Source organism: Sus scrofa, chromosome 18, assembly GCF_000003025.6.
Source record: "Sus scrofa isolate TJ Tabasco breed Duroc chromosome 18, Sscrofa11.1, whole genome shotgun sequence".
Taxonomy (NCBI): domain Eukaryota; kingdom Metazoa; phylum Chordata; class Mammalia; order Artiodactyla; family Suidae; genus Sus; species Sus scrofa.
Window position 1 is genome coordinate 34,728,632 of NC_010460.4, and position 20,467 is coordinate 34,749,098.

General features: G+C 38.3%; 1 protein-coding gene across 4 annotated transcripts in view; it reads left to right on the forward strand.

Annotated features, from left to right (window-relative positions):
- IMMP2L (inner mitochondrial membrane peptidase subunit 2) overlaps positions 1 to 20,467 on the forward strand; it is a 923,412-nt gene that overhangs the window by 721,791 nt on the left and 181,154 nt on the right. The window contains exon 7 of one of the 4 annotated variants that reach the window (XM_021079088.1): positions 1,935 to 5,021. The exons of the other annotated variants lie outside the window; for them this stretch is intronic. Within the exon in view, the coding sequence (XP_020934747.1) occupies positions 1,935 to 2,024 (90 nt within the window). The 3' untranslated portion in view covers positions 2,025 to 5,021. Of the gene's footprint in view, positions 1 to 1,934; positions 5,022 to 20,467 lie in introns of those variants that run through there. 4 annotated transcript variants of the gene reach the window in all.

Sequence of the window (20,467 nt, forward strand, 5' to 3'; positions counted from 1 at the left end):
TTTTCTTCCATGAACTTAGTCCATTTTAAAATTTCTGTATGATTTTCATATTGATTTATATAATAAGTACATTAATTGGTCATGAGCTATATTTGGGGGCAAGTATTTTTCTTACATAGTAGTTGGCATTTTAATTTTGTATGCAAATATACTTTTTGTTTTAGTGCAGCAAATCTCTTGATTATTATGCTTTCTGTTTTCTTTCACTTCTTGTAAATTCTTTTTCTTCAAGAGGTCAGAAAGAGGAGCTTCTCTTATGGCTCAGCAGGTTAAGGATCCCATGTAGTCATTGTAGTGGCTCAGGTTTTGTTCCCTGGCCCAGGAACTCCCAAATGCTGCTGATGTAGCCAAAAAATAAAAAGAGAAAAAAGACGTCAGGTAGATACACTGAAATTTCTTTAATCAATAACATTTCTCTTTAGAGCAGTTTCAGGTTCACAGCAAAACTGAGGAGAGAACAGAGAGAGCAGCCTTATGCCCTCTGTCACCACATGTGCACAGCCTCCCCCAAAATCTATATCCTGCTCCACAGTAGTATATTTGTTATAGCTGATTAACCTATACTGACACATCACAACACCAGAAGTCCATAGTTTACATTAGAACCCAGTAAGATTCCTGGCCATAGGTGATAGCAGAAGAGGCAAAGATAGACACGTGAAGTGAGCTGGGAGAGCAACTCTGTCCATCCTCAGCATCTCCACACTCTCCCATATGATAGGTATGCCTTTATCATCCGTCTTGGTCAGCTTGGGCTGCTCTAACACAATAACACAGACTGGCTGACCTATAAACAACAGAAATATGTTTCTTACAGTTGTAGAAACTAAAAATCTGAGATCAAGGGCCCCAGTACGGTCGGGTTGGGGTGAAGACTTTCTTCCAGGTTGTAGACTGATGACTTCCTGCGTCCCACTCAGTAGAAGGGGAAATGTCAGCTCCCTTGCTTCTTCCCATAAGCGTAGAACCCCATTCATGAGGGCTCCACCCTCATAACCTCATTACCTCCCAGAGACCCACCTCCAAATGCCATTACACTGGGGGTTAGATTTTAACCTATGAATTTGGGGGGCACACGTTCAGTCCATGATGCCATCTCTCCTCTAGACCGCTGGAGAAATTTCTTAACTACCTTCCCTGCTACGAGTACTCTAGTTCCTCTCCCAGTCACTCTTTTGCATGGGTCTGCAGTTTTCCTTCTAAAATACAATGTCTTCTCTGACTTGAATTCATCCACGTTTCCCCACTGACCATAGGATAAAGTTCAAACTCCTTAGCACATAAGATAGCCCCATTCATCCCATCCATTTGCCATAGGTTTACCTTTCCCAGTCTTTTTCTTTTTTTCCTAAATCCAGAATTGCTGAACTTCTTTTTCCTCCATTCCCTTCCCCTCCATTCCTTCTCTTCTAAGCCTCCATTATTTTGCAGTTGCGACTGGCTGGAATATTTTCCTCTTACAAGACTCAGTTCAACGTTTATCAATTTTGTAACATTTCCCCTAGTCTCCCTTAGCATTTTGTACATACCTCCAAATACACATCTACCTGTAATAAATCATATTTATTTAATAATTTGGTATATTTCTGGAAAGCAAAATCTAAGCTTTATTGATCTTTGCATTCCCTTCCTCTTCAGTGGAACTGGCAAACAATAGAAGTTGAAAGTTTTCCTCAAATGAATATTAAATGAATGTACTAACCAGCGTGCTCTGGGGATCCAGAGACCTCTCTTTGGCAACAGCGTTGGCTCAGCAATGACAGCAATCTTTTAAAAATGCAAATCCAATCATGTCACTTTTCTGCTTAAATCCATCCAAAGGCTTCATGCTTCACTTAGATCCTAAGCCTTGGCATGAATTCCACAATCTTTACTGGCCTGCTGCCTCATCCTCCTTCTCCAAGCTCATCTCTACTCATCTTCTCCCCCTGCAGTTGTCCTGGCCACCTTGCCCACCTGGAATTCTGGGTGCTTCAACTAGGGCTGCTCCTCCTGCCGGGGATATTCTTTCTGGGCACTGGTGACTGTTCCTTCCCTCAACTTCCAGTCTAGGTAGGATACCATGTCCTCCTTGAGGCTCTTATCCGAATCATATTTCCCTAGTAGCAGCTCACTTTGGTACTTTATACATTTTGTGGTGCTTATTTCAATGTGTAATTTACACCTATCTCTGTTATTTTTGTCAAAAACTATCCTGTTCACTAGCCCTTAGTCTCCATTGTGGCAGGTCCCTTGTCTATTTCCAGCACAGTGCCTGAGACTTATTTGCCTCATAAATATGAATGAATGAGTGACAAGCTTTAGGATTTTATGTACTGTAAATAGCTTTCTCCTCCACTAGTCTCCTCTTATTTTTAGCCCTAATGCCCCATACTTATCTAATAATTGTATTATTCTGTTAACTGTTCAGCTGCGCTCCACTCCATACCCATACTATTATCACCTTTGAATCACAGCAGTTTTACGTAAATGTCTAGTTCTCAAATGAGCAGTAAATTGGAAAATTTGGTTTGCTTCTTCCAGTATTTTTCCCAACAAACTTGACATTAAGCTTTTCTTTGCTTACTTTTGGGGGAGGGATTTCTTCAGGATAATTTGGCAGGAGGCAGCTATTACATCATTTTCTTAGAACCTTTACTATAACGTTAGGAATAAATGTAATAGCATGTAAAGTTCATGCTCACTATTCTCTTTATCTTTGTTGTTGTTACTTCTCATAAAGGCTGACTTTTAGCATCACCAGTACAATGCTGTACAGCCTATCATGGGTAATCCAATAATAACCATGCATTTTATCTCAGATTTTTTTTATCTGATTCGATAGAGCTAATTTAGTTTTTCTAAGCTCTGGTTTTAAATCTAATTAAGACATCTTAAATTGCTCAATTTCCATTTGGGTAGCCTGCTTTGCCCATAATTTTCAGGTTTCAAGTCTTCTCTAATGAATTTCTTCCATTGCTTTTCTGCAATTAAGCTTCTCTTCCATTAAACTCTGTCAGACTTAGTCATAATGCAGACTGCTAGCCAATCAGTCTCATTAATTAAGAGCAAGAGAAGACTTTTAAGAAATTTCCTTTGTATACAGGGTAATTTAAAGGAATGACCTATTGTTGTGCAAATGTTCATATATCCTTTTCTTAACATAGCAAGTTATTGGTATTTTGATTTTCTTCCCCCCCCCCAACTTCCTCACCTCTTTTGTGCCTCTGACCTCTCAAAATCACCTGCCCCTCCACCCCCCACTGAAGGTTAAAACGCAATCACAGCCACATACTAAGATAGAGCCATGGGCATGAGGAAGGTGGCATGTAGTTTGCCCTTTGGCAGCTGAGTCCAGCAGCGCTTGCCAGCCCCAGGCCCTCCTAGTTGAATATGTCACTTCCCCATCACAATCTGCCTCTGTTGTCCTGTGGCCTGTGGACCTGAACTTAAGCCTCCATTTCAAAGGCATTATGCTACAGCGCACCATCTGGTCAGCTGGCCCCGCATCCAAAGAGATTTGGAATCACAGTGTAGAGGAGCTAATTATGACCAGTGAGTGTTTCATGATTTGCAGTTCTAGCCAAATAAACAAAAATAAATTATTTAAATATTTCCTTTCTGTTCTCCCCGTTCATCAGATCCAAAAGTATAGGGGGAACAACATCTCTAAATAGTGAGAAAATTATTGGAGAAGCCATTGAGTCCATTTTGCATAACTGATCCTGCATATGTTCTAAATTGTAATCCTTTTGGACTTGAGATTGATAAGAATATTTATGCGTCTCTGCCCCATTTTACAGCAGACGGTTTTCATGCTAAGTGCTTATAATGTATGTCTTCACCGCTAATGTATCACTTGAGGCTCTGCAGTTCAAAGCGTGGAGTGTACTTTATGAATTTGAGATTTACTGACCCAGTGTTTATTTTAACGAAGGCATATTTATGTTTGTACCCTTTTGAAAACCATGCCATTGGGACAGAGGCGAATTTGTAAATCTTACATCTGTTCTTACGTGTAATTTGATAATGGATTCATTTTTCTTTCCAGTTACTTCTGCAAATGCTTAAGCACCTTTTGTTTGCCAATCCAGATGTAGTTCAGCTTGTACTCAGTAGCTCTCACCTACAGATTAGTTCCCCTCTAAACCCCAGCTCTTAAAAGAAGACTTCAAGGAATAGTACGTCAATATTTGTTAATTCTGTATCGACTGAAATCATGTAAAATTTGATTTGCAATGTGGTGTGAATGACAAATCTATTATGATGAAAGGAAGACAGGAAGTTACAAAGCAAGCATGAACATATTCGTGTGGGAATATTTGTCTAAACTCTAATTGAACTAAATGATTGTAGACTGGCCTTACTAAGCTATCTAAAAATAAATACCTATAGAGAATTACTGCTTTGTAATCTATCATTAATTTTCATGCATAGATTTCCCATAACAAGTTTTAAGGATAAGAGCTATCTCTTTTTTTCATTCATCTCATCTGCTGTTTATATATCAAGAAAATATAAATGTCAATTAAAATTTCTGAAGTAAATGTTCTATTGAGAAGCATGCGTTTTATACAGTTAATCCATCTGATATGGATTTTTAAATCCAAAGCTTTAAAATCTAAAGTTAACTATACATGTAAAATTCTACTTTTTCTATTTTATTGAATGGACCCCTGAATCAAACAAACATCACTAAATCGTATCTTTTTTACTTGAATACTTGGTGCCTTCCCACTGCTAAAATCCAGCCAATTGTTTGTTATAATTAAATATTACCAAAATTGAGTTTATCCCCACCGGATTGCTAAAATTTGTAATTAACAGTTCTATTAATATCAGATAATTTTAAATACTCTTTGAAAGAAAGTTTAGCATGTAGGCTTGTGTGCAAGAGTTTAAAAAACAAGTAGTTAGTAGAAAATATCCAAGTGTTTCAAGGAGTTTCTATAGTGGCTCAGTGGGTTAAGAACCTGACACTAACTCCCTGAGGATGAGGGTTCGATCCACTGGTCTTGCTCAGCGGATTAAGGATCTGGCCTTGCTGCAAGCTGCAGCATAGGTTGCAGTTGTGGCTCAGATCCAGTGTTGCTGTGGTTGTGGTGTAGGCCTCAGCTGTAGCTCCAATTTGACCCCTAGCCATGGAACTTCCATATGCCACAGGTGCGACCATGAAAACAAAAAAGAAGCTTTTCAGAAAACAGGCGTGTATATGAAATAATCATTTAGGGCAAGAGTATATATATTTAAATTGCCCTTTCATATATCACATTGCATACATGCAAATTATAAAAAGATAGACATTTTAAGGTCTTGTTTCTAAATACAGTTTCTTTCTGTCATGTAAATTCAAATTATTTCAAGCCAGCATATAGATAACAAGTTATCCCATGGAATGTTCTACCTTTCTTTTCCCCCTGCATTAATGTGACAATACAATCACCTTTTCAGTTACATATCAGCAGCCCTTAACCAGTGATAGCAAATGAACCCCAGTTATCTCCTGTGCCACGTTGTAAACTGTTTGAGAGCAGAATCAATTTCTAATTTGTTTTTATTTGTTGTAGAGCTCTTAATAGATTCTTACCATATCAATGCATGGATCAGAATCCCATAAGAAAAGAGATAGTATGCTTCATTGGACTAGTTGTGGACTGTGTAATAAGGGGACTATTTATGAAGCTATGAGCACGGATGGAGGTGACAACAAAGATGGTGAAGCACTCTTGGGCTAGCAATAGTGGGGAGCTATTTCCATTCCTATGTCTGAGGGCCCACAGTGGGGAGAGATAACAGCCTCTGAGAAGAGCTGTAGCTGAGATTGTAGCTCTAGGAGGGAGCTGCTGGCAAGAGCTCTGGTCTTCAGAGACTTGAGGCCACTGCACAAACGAAGCCCAGCAGAAAGGGAGCTTCATTCTCTGATGCCTTCTCACTGCTTTTTGTTGGCCTCCTTCTGGCTGAACCCAAACCAAAGCCAAGGACTAGAGAAGTCTGTCAGTACACCCTATCAAAGACTGCATCAAAGAGCACAGAGAAAGATGGAGAAAAACGGGAATAGATGGAAGCAGGAGGAGGAGTGTGTGCAAGTGGAGAATACCTATCTCAGTAGATGTTCAGTTAATGAGCGGGGCAGTGATGAAGTCTTAAATGTTTCAACTCACTAAAATATATTTTCTGGTGCTTAAATAAACTTCACTGTACTCTCTTAGACCATTCATCTGGGCATGCCTATATTTGAGTACTTGGGTAAGAGGAGAGCGTGAGAGGAGACAGAAGTTCAGGGAGACATACCTCACATACTCTTGTAAGGACTGAGCTTTTCTGTCATAAATATGATTCTTGGTAAATCTATACACAGGTCATCAGAGAAGGAAATTTGTATTAACCTAAGTTGAAAATGAATTAACCTTTTAGCATAGGCTGGATTAGTCTAATAGGCTTTTTTTTTTTTTTTTGGATTGTCTAAGCATTGTTTACAAGGCCTAATGAATATCACTTTGTTCATTTGATGTTTCTACTGATGTCCATCTATGAATAATGTCTATAAATAGCATAATTTTGCAAATAGCCAGTTGAGTTAGTTATTTAAAGATATCCCAAGATCTGTCTTTCACTGAACAAAATAATCCCTTTATTATGTGAATCAACATCTCCTAATTTATCTTTTAAGTCTGTATGCTCGTATATTAAAATGGCTTAAATCAAGGGATTTAAAGGTCAAACAACAACACTGAAATGAATTGCTGAACTAAAGAATGCAGTGATATTGATTGTGTTGGTAAATCAGTCATATTAATAAGGACATCTAGTAGACCTACAGTGTTAGGTATTTGGGGGAAATAAAATCACTCTACCTTTAAACATTGAAGACTGCATTAATTGAATGACAGAGATTTCTCCTTGTGATATATTTTTCTAACTCAAACTAATCATTCACCATTTCTAATGGAACTTATAAATGCATCTAATAAATAAATATTAATACTTGTAAACCCATAAATCCTAAAGAGGAGTACACAATTCACAAGAAACACAAAGAACAATCCATTGGGGATGCATTAAGGAAAAAATATCTATTTCTGTTTATTTTCATCAAAAATTAAGTCAAAGTATTGATTGACAATAGAATGTATGTGTTGGTTATAAATAAACTTACATTTATTAGAAGGGCGTGCTCAACAATTCTTTAGGAATATTTGATTAAAGGCCTGGACAATTACTGACTGAAACTGATTATTTAGGGGGTTAAGAACATGCCTATTGAAAATTTTCACTACTATTTCTACCTATGGTAATGAGTACATATCTTAAGCCAAGACTTGTCCTGGAAGAACAGTCCATTTAATTTTTTCAGAGATTTATTAGGCAAAAGCAAAGTGGGTACCTCTAGTCCTGCCCCAAAGCAGTATGATCATAGTCTGTTGGTTTGTCACCTTGAGTCACCTCAACGTATACATTGGAATTAACAGGTAGAAGTTGAAGACTGAATTGCAAGGCCTTCTGGACATTTTCATGCCCAAAGTATATGCTGGAATTCCTGCTGGGAAGGAAAGCACTTTTCGTTTTCACTTGCAACTCCACCCCAGTCATACCAGAAGGCTTCATCCAGCTAAAAGTTGGTTCCTTCTCACCAAGTAGTTGGAGATCCCTACATCAATTATGTCATCTTGTCTTCTTTAGATGATGCTGTCCATGTTTTTTTAAAAAAGTGGGCAGCAACGCTTATCCACGTCCTCTGTATTAAATAAAACCCTACAGAGCTGCATGAAGGAAAATGAACACCTTCACCTTCCCTCTTCCATCTCACTTCTTTGAGTAACCTGTGTTAGGTACTCATCTGCAGGGTACTTTCCCTATGCTTACATAAAGACAGACACGCACACAGAAATGGATTTGCACACCGAAATGGATTTTTGAATTTTCCCTTCATTTACCTGTTTCCTTCTCTCCTTTCTCCACCCCCTGCCTGTCTCTCTCTTCTTTCTTCCTCCCTGTTTTTCTCCCTCCCTTTCATAAGCTGGAATGACACTATACATATATTGTACCCCTGCCTCTTTTTTTTTTTTTTTTTTCTTTTTAGGGCCGCACCCGAGGCACATAGAGGTTTCCAGACTGGGGGTATAATGAGAACTATAGCTGCCGACCTACACCACAGCCACAGCAATGCCAGATCCGAGCCACGTCTGCGACCTACACCACAGCTCACAGCAATGCCAGGTTCTTAACCCACTGAGCGAGGCCAGGGATTGAACCCTCAACCTTATGGTTACTGGTCAGATTCGTTGCACCAGGACGGGATCTCTTATTGTCCCATCTTTTTATACAATGTATCACATGCATTCCTCTGATGTCAATACCTATAGATGAAATGCATTCTTTTTAAAATGCATAATATGCCGTAATGTGGAGGTGGCATGTTTTCTTTAACCGTTCCTCTATTAATGAACATTCAGGTTGTTTCCACCTTTGAGCCACCACTCACAATACTGCAATAAATAACTTCGTACAGAAATCCTTGTGTATGCTCCTTCAAGTATGTGTGAACGAGTCTCCCAACCTTAGGTTACTGATTCTCAAGGTAACTTTGCCTTTGTATCAGAATGTATATATTACCATATTACTTTCCAGAAAGGTGATGGCAGTAAACATGGCCATTAGCATTAACATGGTGTGAATGAGATTCCCCGCATCTCTAGGCATCCTTGCTAGTGTTGGATGTTATCAGTCTTTTCCATGATTTCCAATTTGAGGGGTAAAAATAAAGTAGAATTTCAATAATGCTTTATGTTTCATTATACCACATCTGCCACCTGAAGTATGAGGGCAGTAAACACAAGCCCTAGGGTCGCAGAAGTTTTTAAAGGGATTCTTTAATAATTTATGATTTTTGCCATGTGTGTTTATGTGTGTACCCCCTCTCCCCAAATTACAACAGCACTTGTAAATTCAGGTCTTAGCTTCAGAGAAACTCTGGGAGACAGCCAGCTTAGAAGATATGAATTGAGTAGGTTGACAGAACAGTGAGAATATAGGAACTGATATTAACTCAACCTTATCATTTCTTGACTGTTGCTAGAGGAATTCCATCCTATCAAGTCTTGTGTTTGGGGTTCAGGTTCTCCCCACCCCAATTTATGCAATACTGACTGAGATGTGTTATCTTATTAACTCTCCATAGGATCTGTAATTCATTGGAACATGTCATTCGTAGGTGCTTCCAGCTACAAATGAGAGTGAAAAATTGGGTGTTGCCATGGGTATAAATGTAATTACAGTGTTCAATTCAGTGTATGCCATGCTCTACAAAGCCAATGACCCATCAGGGTAGACAGTAACCCCTGCAATGTGATACATTTGAAAAAAGATCTGTGAAATGAGAAGAGAAAGAGAAGAGAAAACAGTGAGAATGAGACACAGGCTTATTAAAAGATTTTAAACCTTCTATTATTTATAGTATTTATTGAATACAGTTTCATATATGCAATAATCATAGTCTTATTTCTACCCAGTTAAGTTCACAAAGAAAGGGAAAAAAAAAGATTTAGAAACAAAAATAGAGCTACTAAGTTTACCTTTGTAACAAAAGGATGATAAATTTGTGGAGAAATGACAAGACAAAGGGTTTCGGTTAGGGATAAGAAATTATGGGAAAGTGATTAGGAAATCTAAGGGGGAAATTAATGGAAGACAAGGGTTATTTCAGTCAATTTGTTTGCATAGATCCTCTGCATAGGTTCCCAGTTTCCAGTGATAAGAATATTCTCTTCCTTGTCTAGGGAGACCATCTTTCTCATGGAAAATGTTATGACCTGCTTTTAAGTACAAAGAAGGAGATCAGAGAGCTCTTTCTCTATCTCTACTGTCTCAAGTGTCTTCAGCTCAAAATAATCAATATTCCAAAATGGCATCTTTTGAGGTGGCGTATTCTGATCCCCTTAAGCGAAGCATACATTCGCTTACATTTCTCTTAACTTCTTTGTATTAATATGGTAGATAAGGCCTAACTTATGCCAGTTGGCCATTGCCTAAGCAATGGACTGCTGTGCTAGTCCAGGAAAGAGCTGTACTAAATTGAGTGTAATACAGAGGTAACTGCATCTGGTATATTTACGTCGCAGCCCCTGTTTACAAAATATAATTAAGCTATCATTTACAACAAAGACTTGAGGAAACTTTATAAATAAATCACAGTAAAAACTAGGAAATTCAAAATACACTTAGAACATACAATGAAATTATAAGGAGCAACTTCCAATTGATTTATTAATGTAGATGTGCACTAAACCTAACTCTGAAGTTTATTGGCCATTAAAGCAACAAAGAAAACATTTCAGTCTACCTTGTTGAACTGAAAGGAGCTTTCACATTCATCTCAGGGACCCTCAGGGCAGAGGCCGGTTTAAAAAAAAAAAAAAACCTGAGTGAAGAAGGTTTGTGTGAACCACAGAGAATGGTCCAACTGTGTTTGCCCCATCCAGAGAAATTCAAACGAAAACCAAACCAAAATAAAATCTTGGCTGGCCAAATAACACCAGAGGTGGGGATAAGGTTAGATCAACAACTCCTGAACTAGAACTGAAATCCAGGAGAAATGCATCTCATAGGTCTATTTGGCATTCTGTAATATAAAATACAGTACATAATGTATAAATTATTTGATTGACAGAGCACGGAACTGGCCACTGCTAGAAAAGATCTTTCTAGTACTGCACATCTTAAGCTTTAGTATTATTGTTTTTGTCTTATTGAATATGCTGTGAAATCTCTAGAAATCGGACATGCCCCCAAATGGTGTAACAGTGCCTGTAGGGGGAAGGACATACTTAATTAAGGATACTTTGATTTAGTGATTAGAGCTCTTCTAAGAGATCCACTTTTCCTTGTTCTTGAATGAGTATCTTCCATGATTTCTAGTTATAAATGTAAAAAATTTTCTGGTCCTTTGATTAAATAGGAAGCAGTGGTATTCAAAGTATATTGATTATATCTTGCATATGACATAGGGGATAGCGGGGAGGAGCCAGGCATTGTACATCATTCGTAGAGTTTCCAGAGGACAACAGGTCAGGAAATGCACTGGAAGAAGCAGAGAAAACACTTCTATCCCTTTCCCATACTGACCTGGTTCCTAAAGTCAGCTTCTCGGGTCAAAAAGAGAAAGTCCCCTTTGCATCGTCTTCGATTATGTCCTTTAATTGGGGAGACTAAACTGAATTTGGGGAAAAGAATGCTATTTTCTCACTATTGATTAATTTTTGGTCTCTAGAATTCCTATGAATAATTCTAGAATTTGGTGGTACTTGTGGGGAAAAAAGCACAAGCCACAACTTTTCTCCATTGTCAGTGTCAAATACCTATGAGATGCCTGCCCAGGGTTGACTGGAAGGCCACAGGATTAAAAACTCAGTTTTGAGTGGGTGTGGGGGGGAAATACAAAGCATGCTTGGTTTTCACCGTGTTCTGAGCCAACCCATGACTACCAGACCAGGTAAAGCAACAGAAAAGCTACAAAATATGTCAGCAGCCCTTTTAGACAATGACACAATTAAGAGAGGCCGGCTTGTCTGCTGAAGAGAGTGTTGAAACCTCTGACCACTGGCCACAGATGAGGAGTGTATTAGCTCCTGAGCATCTCTGACTTCCAGAACAGCTGATTCTGCTCAGATGTCATTTAGCAAAACCCATGAATATGCCAGGATAAAGACAGTACAGTGCAAATACTGGCTACAGTCAGAATGACAGAGTGGTTTTGAAGTCAAGTCAGTTTGGAAGCTTCTCAAACCCTAGCTGGAATCTTTAGATTCAATTAGGGACTTTCACCTGGGCCCTTAGCAGGTCTCTTTGTTTCAAAGCACTAAGTACTTTAGACTTCACCTAGCAAAAAGTAACATCTGGGCATCTCTCAATAAATCAGTGACCCCAAATGTCTAGAGAACAAATGAAGCTTCTGCATGCTCTTTCCATCTAGTATTTTTGTCAATCTGGGTCAGTCTTCCTTTAGTGCATGCTTATTTTATACTTGCTATTTCAACTCTTTCAGGTTTCGTTCACAAATTTGTACTATCTCGTAATAGACCTCCTTGATTTCCCTTGAATCTTCATTTTGCAGTGAAATCTTAATTGCCAGCCTGTCACTTGCAACTTTTGGCTAGATATGCAGTATGTTTTAGGGGATGTAAGGGGTATGTTTTAAAGGGCCAAGAATTTGTTTTTAAACTGTGGTAGGCAGAATACTAAAGGCACCCTTCCAAGAGCCCCATCCTCATGCTTATTCAATTGAAGACTCACCTATGCCATGAAAGGACTTTGCAGGCAGAAGTAAGGTTAATAGTCAGCTGACCTTAAAAATAGGGCAAGGAGCTTGGGTTTTTTCAGGTGGGTCCAATATCATCACATGAGACTTTAAAATCGGCGGAGGAAGGCCAGAGAGCCAGTCTTAGAGATGTGGTTGAGGAGGGAGGCAGAGAAGAGAGGTAGCAAGCTTTGGAACATGAGCCAGACTCAACCCATTGCCACTGGCTTTAAATATAGAGAAAGGCGGCCGGGAGTCTAAAGTGTGGCCTCTTGAAACTGAGAATGATGCCTGCCCCACAGCCAGCGAGGAAATAGGACGTCAATGCTACAGCCGCATGGAAGTAGAGTCAGCCAGTACCCTGAATGAGCTTCCAAGGGGATTCTTCCGCAAATCAGAGAACTCAGAGCAGCCAGTCCCACCTGACGACAGAACTGTAAGGTAATTGATCTGCGCCATTTTAAGCTTGCGTATGATCTAAGTTGTTTGAAGTCTGTGGGATTGATTATAGCGGTAATAAAAAAAAGTGATATATGGCAGGCTCAGAATGCCTAGGAGTACCTTAGTGCCCAGGGTAACTTGAATTCGAGTTTGCCTAGTGAGGAAGAGAGATGGATGAACAGAGGAAGAGAGAGAATAAAAACAGAAGGAGGAGAGAAGGGGTGTAACATTACAAAGTGGAGGCAATTTAGCCTCCATTCCTTTTAAGGAGACTTATGACTCCAAGTAGCTTCTTGCATGCCTGGTGGCATTCATTTCTCAGGAGACTGAGTGTGACTCTAGTATTTAAATATTTCAGTGCCTTTGTGTGTGTTTGTGTGTATGGTACAAGATGGACTTCTTCATTATAAACTGTGTGCTGTTGAATACATTATATTTATGTGTCATTAGAAGGTGGTATATGCAAAACCATACCTATTGTACCTTAGGGAAAATATGAAGGATTTTCAAGGATATTTTGATTTCAGGCTATTTTTGCCTAATAGGCTGATTTTAGAAACTAACTCTCATGAGAGATCCAACATCATTGTGCTGCATGCCAACTCTTGTAGCAACAGCCTTATGGAAACTTGAGCTTCTAGAAAGAGGCAACCTACAGGAAGGTGAAGTGGCCTCCCTGTGCTGGGAAGTTATTCCATGGAGAGGCACACTGTCAGCCCCTGAGTTCTCACCACCCAAGAGTGGAAGGTACCTTTCTCCTTTCCAAGGATTCCCACCAATTGCTCCTTTTTTACTTTTTTCCCCTAACAAGTAACCTGGGATGTTAGTGATCGATAATCTGACTTAATCTATAAACAAATGGCAGGTGAGGGAAAGAGAAGCACACCCAGCATACATGGGATTTGCTCCAGCACTCTCACCCCTTGGTAATCCTCTAAGACCAGGAACAAAAGGGCTGATGGAGCTAAATTTCATCATCCATGATGGCCTTTCTCTTTGGATAACTGGAGCTTCTTATTGCTGCGTTTTCAAACCTCTTTGTAGTTTTCTGTGTAGGAAACTGTAGAGGCCTCCCACAGATTGACTCATTTGAATAAAAATACATTTCTTCTGCCCTCTGCAACCTTCAGGAACCTTCAAAGATGAATCTAATTATATACATTTAAAAAAAGCCTCAGAATTTTGAGGATTTCATTTCTGAAACCAAATTTATTATGTTCAAAGTTGTGTCTGGATAAAAGGCAAATATAACATTAAAATATTAATCCATTCATGCCATTTAGTGACTTGAATTATTCACAGCTGCTTGTATTTTATTTTTATAAGAGTATGGCTTTTATCTATGAGGCCAATCAAATTGAAAGGAATATTCTTTGCTTTTAGAATCCTTCCCAGCTGAGGTTGTTTTAATATAGAACACCCCTCCTCCCCTTCGTATATTTTATGGGCTGTATTCCTAAAGCATTTACATTTGGTTGAAGCACTTAGAAAAACTAGGTAAATTGAACACTAACAGCTAAGGCAAAATGCTAGGCAACTATTTCCAAATTTATAGTGCTTTGATGCTGTTAAACTGTTAAATCCCACTCCCCAGCTCTCTTCCCTAGCCTCTCCTTTCTCCTGGAGTATAAAGGAGATGATGCTTTACAAAATATTTGGTGGCATCTGTTCATTTTCTAAGGTAATGTGGGAGCTTCACTTTAGTCCCTGCCCTTTTTATGACATATGTCAAGAATCTTTGAGGTGGGTGAGCAATCCTTTTGCATTTAGGCTTCGTTATTTGTAAAAAGGCAGTAATACTTAGCTTTGCCAATCTCAGAGGGCCAGGAAGCTCCAGTGATAGACTACACAGGGATATAAACGCTACATAGCTATACAAATATAAGAGATTAGTGGTGTTACCTCAACACTGTTATTAGCAATAACTTTATAGACAAGATATTGCAAAGTTTCAGAAGGCACAGAACTTGTAATTGGTCTGAACCAAGGACTCAGAATTATCATTCAGACCTAGAATGCTTTAAATTCTAATCTTCGTTTCCAGGCATTTGGAGGTGAATATTATGCCTACTATATTTCTGCTTTCCATCCTTTCCACAGTTCTTTCAAAGATACTTGTCTTTTTAAAAGTTCCAGAGTTTTCTAGGTCTCTGGTTGCTTTCCTGTGAACAGTCTTGTTAGTGCTTTACTTTTTTTTTTTTTTTTTTTTTTTTTTTTTTTTTGTCTTTTTGCCATTTCTGGGGCTGCTCCCGCGGCATATGGAGGTTCCCAGGCTAGGGTTCTAATCGCAGCTGTAGCCACAAGCCTACGCCAGAGCCACAGCAACGCAGGATCTGAGCCGCGTCTGCAACCTTCACCACAGCTCACAGCAACGCTGGATCCATTTCATAATGGAATGAACTGGGAATACTTTGGGGAAGAGACTTATTTTGAGATAATTCGATACAATTTAGGAAGGGCCACTGCTGAGTATATAATCCAAAGATTCTGATTCGATTCAAGAAACATGGACCAGGGTAGTAAAGCACTTTGCCTAAGATCATCCAGCTGGTTATTAGCAAGGCAGAATTAAAAGTCAGTTCCCCTGATTCCAAGTCTACTCGTCTTTCCATTCTAATGTGAAAAGGAGAAGGGCGTAAAAAGAAAGATGGCTTAGAGCAGGAGTCAGCAAACTATGGCCTATAGGCCATATGTGGTCCATGGCTTATTTTGTAAATAAAGTTTTATGGGAACATTACCATGCCCATTCATTTACATTTAGTCTCTAGCTATTTCCACACTGTTAAGGCAGAGCTGAAGAGTTACATCAGAAATCATCTGACCTACAAAGCTTAGAGTATTTACTGTCTGGCCCTTTACAGAAAAACTTTTTTAACTTCTGGCTTAAAGCAAAGATGACCATGAGGTTTGGTTGGGTCTTATTGTGAACAGTCTCTTTAATTTATATATTTGTCCCTGTTTGTAATTTAGCATAAGCTGTTTAGACATTAGGCAAAATCAGGCTCTCTTGGTTAATTACCAGGTGATGTTAACAAATGCGAAAATGTATTTGTGAAAGAACGATCGATACGTATTTTCAGAAGGCATTTCCCAAAATATGGGGATTTGTTTCCTCTACGCATTCTTATAGTGCATTCTTCAAGCAATGGAGATTCTTAATTCAAAGTAGTGAAAACTTATGCAGGACACCCAATAGCTGTATTCAAGTATGTGAAGGACCAGCCTGTGAATAAAGGGATTCGATGATGTATTCATCCTTCAAGTCCAACTCAAATGCACTTTTGCTGTTTAAGGCCCTGATCCCCCACCCCTCCTCCTCACTTCTTTTGCAGAATTAATCACTTTCTCTTCTGTGCTTCCAAAATACTTTGTACAGAGTAATATTACAGCATTTATCATACTGCATTACAGGTCGTTGTTTACACATATATCTCCCCAGGCAATTGTGAATCCTTGAAAGTGAGGACAATCCTTTATTCCTTTTTGGCATCTCCATCATAGGCTCAGTTCCTGGTTTATACTTGATGAATGAATGTCTATTATAATATCAGAGGGCAAAGCAAGGGCCAATGTGAAGTTTTGGTCAAAAGAACTTTGTGACAGTATTGGCAACCAATAGAAAGCTGTCCTAAGCAATGCTGCATAGTCACTAGAGATGAGAACTTAGGGTTATAATGCCTAGGTTTTAATTTCAGCTGTGCTGTTTACTGTTTCTTTAGGTAGGTTATTTAATATCTGAACCTCAGTTTCCTCGCTTTTTTCATAGAAATGATTTGGGTGCCAATTTTCTAGTTGTGGTCTGCAGACCCCTGGGCATCCCCAAGACCCTTTGAAGAAGTCCGTGAGGTCAGAACTATTTTATAAGAGTGTTAAGACATTTACCTTTTTCACTGAATTTCATTGATGGTACAAAAGCAGGTGGGAAAAGTGCTGGTGCCTTAGCACAAATCAAGGCATAAAATTGAACTAGTATTAATGTTTTCTTCATCATGCACTGGCAGGAAAAAAATGCATGCTATTTTCATTGAATAATGTTCTGGATGAAGGAATAAAATTACTGATTTTTATAAGTTTCAACCTTTGGATAAAATGTCCTTTTTAATTTGTATGATGAAATTGGAAGCACATATTTTTGCTACATTTTATTATTTATTTTTTTAGAAAATGATTTTTATTTTTTCCATTATAGTTGGTTTACAGTGTTCTGTCAATTTTCTACAGTACAGCAAAGGCTTCATTTTAAAGTATTGGCTATCTTGGGGAAAGGTATTTGTGGTATTGAGTTGCCAGCTGAACTGGCCACTATTTCACATGGTAACACCAGTTTTACTTAAATCCCTGATAAATTACAGTATAGCTATACAGACTTTGGTATTTTCAGATACCGTCTCAAAAGTTGATGAAGTAAACCTATCATTTCAACTATAGTATTTGTTGCCAATGATTGAATTAGGCTTTTCAACATTATTTTGAATTTTGGAAAACTTGTCTATTTCACCATAAACTTTAGAACTGCTCAGTTCTTAAGGATTTTTGTGAAAACAGTGGTACTGTAAAGTATATTAAAATACTATATAAGGAAATAAGACAATTTTTTTTTTTTTTTTTTTTGCTTTTGAGAGATGCACCTGTGGCATATGGAAGTTCCCAGGCTAGGGGTTAAATTGGAGCTGCAACGGCCAGGCTCAACCACAGCCACAGCAACTTGGGATACGAGCTGCATCTGCTACCTACACTGTCTCACAGCAACACCAGATGCTTAATCCACTGAGTGAGGTCAGGGATTGAACCCACATCCTCATGGATACTAGTCAGGTTCATAACCCACTGAGCTATGACAGGAACTCCCCTGTTTTGTTTTGTTTAAATGAAAGAATAATTATAACATTTGAGAATGAAATTTCTATATTGAATGTCTCCAAGATCTCTGAGCAACTTAAAACATTTTCAGAATTTCATTTCCCGCCACTAGGTTTCATAGCATTCACTTTGCCCATTCATTTTGTTCTCAAAGTATAGAGGGGCCACTGGAACAAATAAGCCAGCATTCACTTAGTTCTGTGCTATGCCACGACAGGAATGACTCTGTCTTATGACAAGGATTGTCTTAAGGCAAGAATTTAGCATACTTGTTTCACAATTTGCAGTTCCATAAAATATAATTTATTTCATAGAATGCCCTCATTTTTAGCATAAACTTATCCTTACAACAGGTTGAGGTAAAGAAACAAATGACACAATTTACCTTCTTGAAATAGAGAACATTCTAGATTTTATTGTGTTCCTCACTGATTGCCACTACTGCTTATGAAGAGTCAAAATATGATTACACAAACATAGAGACTGTACATGCAAATATTTTTTTTTATATAAAATAGGGCTTAAGTCATTGTGAGAAAAGTGGATGGACCTTTCTGGAAGAACAGATTAATAATTTATCTCAAACATCTTATTGAAAGAAAAAAGCCAATTTGAATAATGTTAGGAAATAAAGTATACCAATATTATGGTTTATTTCTTTTATTAATGACTTAGGATAGTAAAAACTCAAAAATTACATTGAAAACTCATAAACATTGTTCAAATTTTCTTTCCTCATTAGTCACATTTATGAAACTGGCATTTCTATTTAAATGGTATTTAATAACAATAAGATTTCATATATTGAATCAAACAATCCATGAGCTTATTCACTTACTCACTAAATATTTGCTGAATGCTAGATTGCGTACCAGGTACTGAGGCTCCTGTGGTGAGTCAGATTTCTTTCTTTTTTTTTTTTTTTTTTTTTTTTTTTTTGGTATTTTAAGGGTTCAATGGCCAGGGGAGCAGACAGACATATAACTTGTAATAAAATGCTATGGTGAAATCAGAAGAGCATGGGGTTTTGGAGAATTAAATTAAAACAAATTTGAAATCTCGCCTTCACATGTGAAACTTTCCAACCTCTCTATATTTCAGGGATTTCATCTGTAAAATGAAATGATATTTTCTTTTTTTAAAAATTTTTTTTGTAATTTTTTTTTCCCCCACTGTACAGCAAGGGGATCAAGTTATCCTTACATGTATACATTTTTCCCCCACCCTTTGTTCTCTTGCAATATGAGTATCTAGACATAGTTCTCAATGCTATTCAGCAGGATCTTCTTGTAAATCTATTCCAAGTTGTGTCTGATAAGCCCAAGCTCCTGATTCCTCCCACTCCCTCCCTCTTCCATCAGGCAGCCACAAGTCTATTTTCCAAGTCCATGATTTTCTTTTCTGTGGAGATGTTCATTTGTGCTGGATATTAGATTCCAGTTATAAGTGATATCATATGGAATTTGTCTTTGTCTTTCTGACTCATTTCACTCAGTATAAGATTCTCTAGTTCCATCCGTGTTGCTGTACATGGCATTATGTCATTCTTTTTTATGGCTGAGTAGTATTCCATTGTGTATATATACCACCTCTTCCCAATCCAATCATCTGTCGATGGACATTTGGGTTATTGTGAATAGTGCTGCAATGAACATGCGGGTGCATGTGTCTCTTTTAAGTAGAGTTTGTCTGGATATATGCCCAAGAGTGAATAGTGCTATTGTGAATAGTGCTGCAGTGAACATGCGGGTGCATGTGTCTCTTTTAAGTAGAGTTTTGCCTGGATATTTGCCCAAGAGTGGGATTGCAGGGTCATATGGAAGTTCTATGTATAGATTTCTAAGGTATCTCCAAACTGTTCTCCATAGTGGCTGTACCAGTTTACATTCCCACCAACAGTGCAGGAGGGTTCCCTTTTCTCCACAACCCCTCCAGCACTTGTTATTTGTGGACTTATTAATGATGGCCATTCTGACTGATGTGAGGTGATATCTCATGGTTGTTTTGATTTGCATTTCTCTTATGATCAGCGATGTTGAGCATTTTCTCATGTGTTTGCTGGCCATCTGTATATCTTCCTTGGAGAAATGTCTATTCAGGTCTTTTGCCCATTTTTCCATTGGTTGATTGGCTTTTTTGCTGTTGGGTTGTATAAGTTGTTTATATATTCTAGAGATTAAGCCCTTGTCTGTTGCATCATTTAAAACTGTTTTCTCCCATTCTGAAAGTTGTCTTTTAGTTTTCTTTTGGGTTTCCTTTGCTGTGCAAAAGCTTTTCAGTTTGATTAGGTCCCATGGGTTTATTTTTGCTCTTATTTCTATTGCTTTGGGAGACTGACCTGAGAAAATATTCATGAGGTTGATGTCAGAGAGTGTTTTGCCTATGTTCTCTTCTAGAAGTTTGATTCATTGCATGCTTTTTTTTTAATGGATTAAATAAGATGTGTTCAAAACACAAGGCCTTGAACTAAACTCATCAGATGGAATATGTAACCCTAAAACTATGATATGAAATGAACCATAATAGGGGAAGGACAAGAAAGAGAGAGTGACTAATTTGGGAATGAAGAGAGGTAAGGCAGAATTTTTTAGAGGAGGGACTGTTTAGAATAAGGAGGTGCTCATAACCAAGAGAAGAATTCAAGGCAGAAAGATTTTCATGCACAACAGCATGGAACTTGTGCTAAAGTGTTAGGAACTCTGAGTAGTTTGGTGAGGCTGTAGCCAAGGTTATAGAAGAGTGGAAATGGGGATGGTGAGTTAATGGTCCTCAGTCACTGAGGATCTTTTATAGCCCACAAATGATTCAAGATTTTTCACAACAGCAGTGGGAATGAGTGTATAAATAGATGTGAGCCATATTTTGAAGGTAGGAACTGTGGAACTGAATGACAAC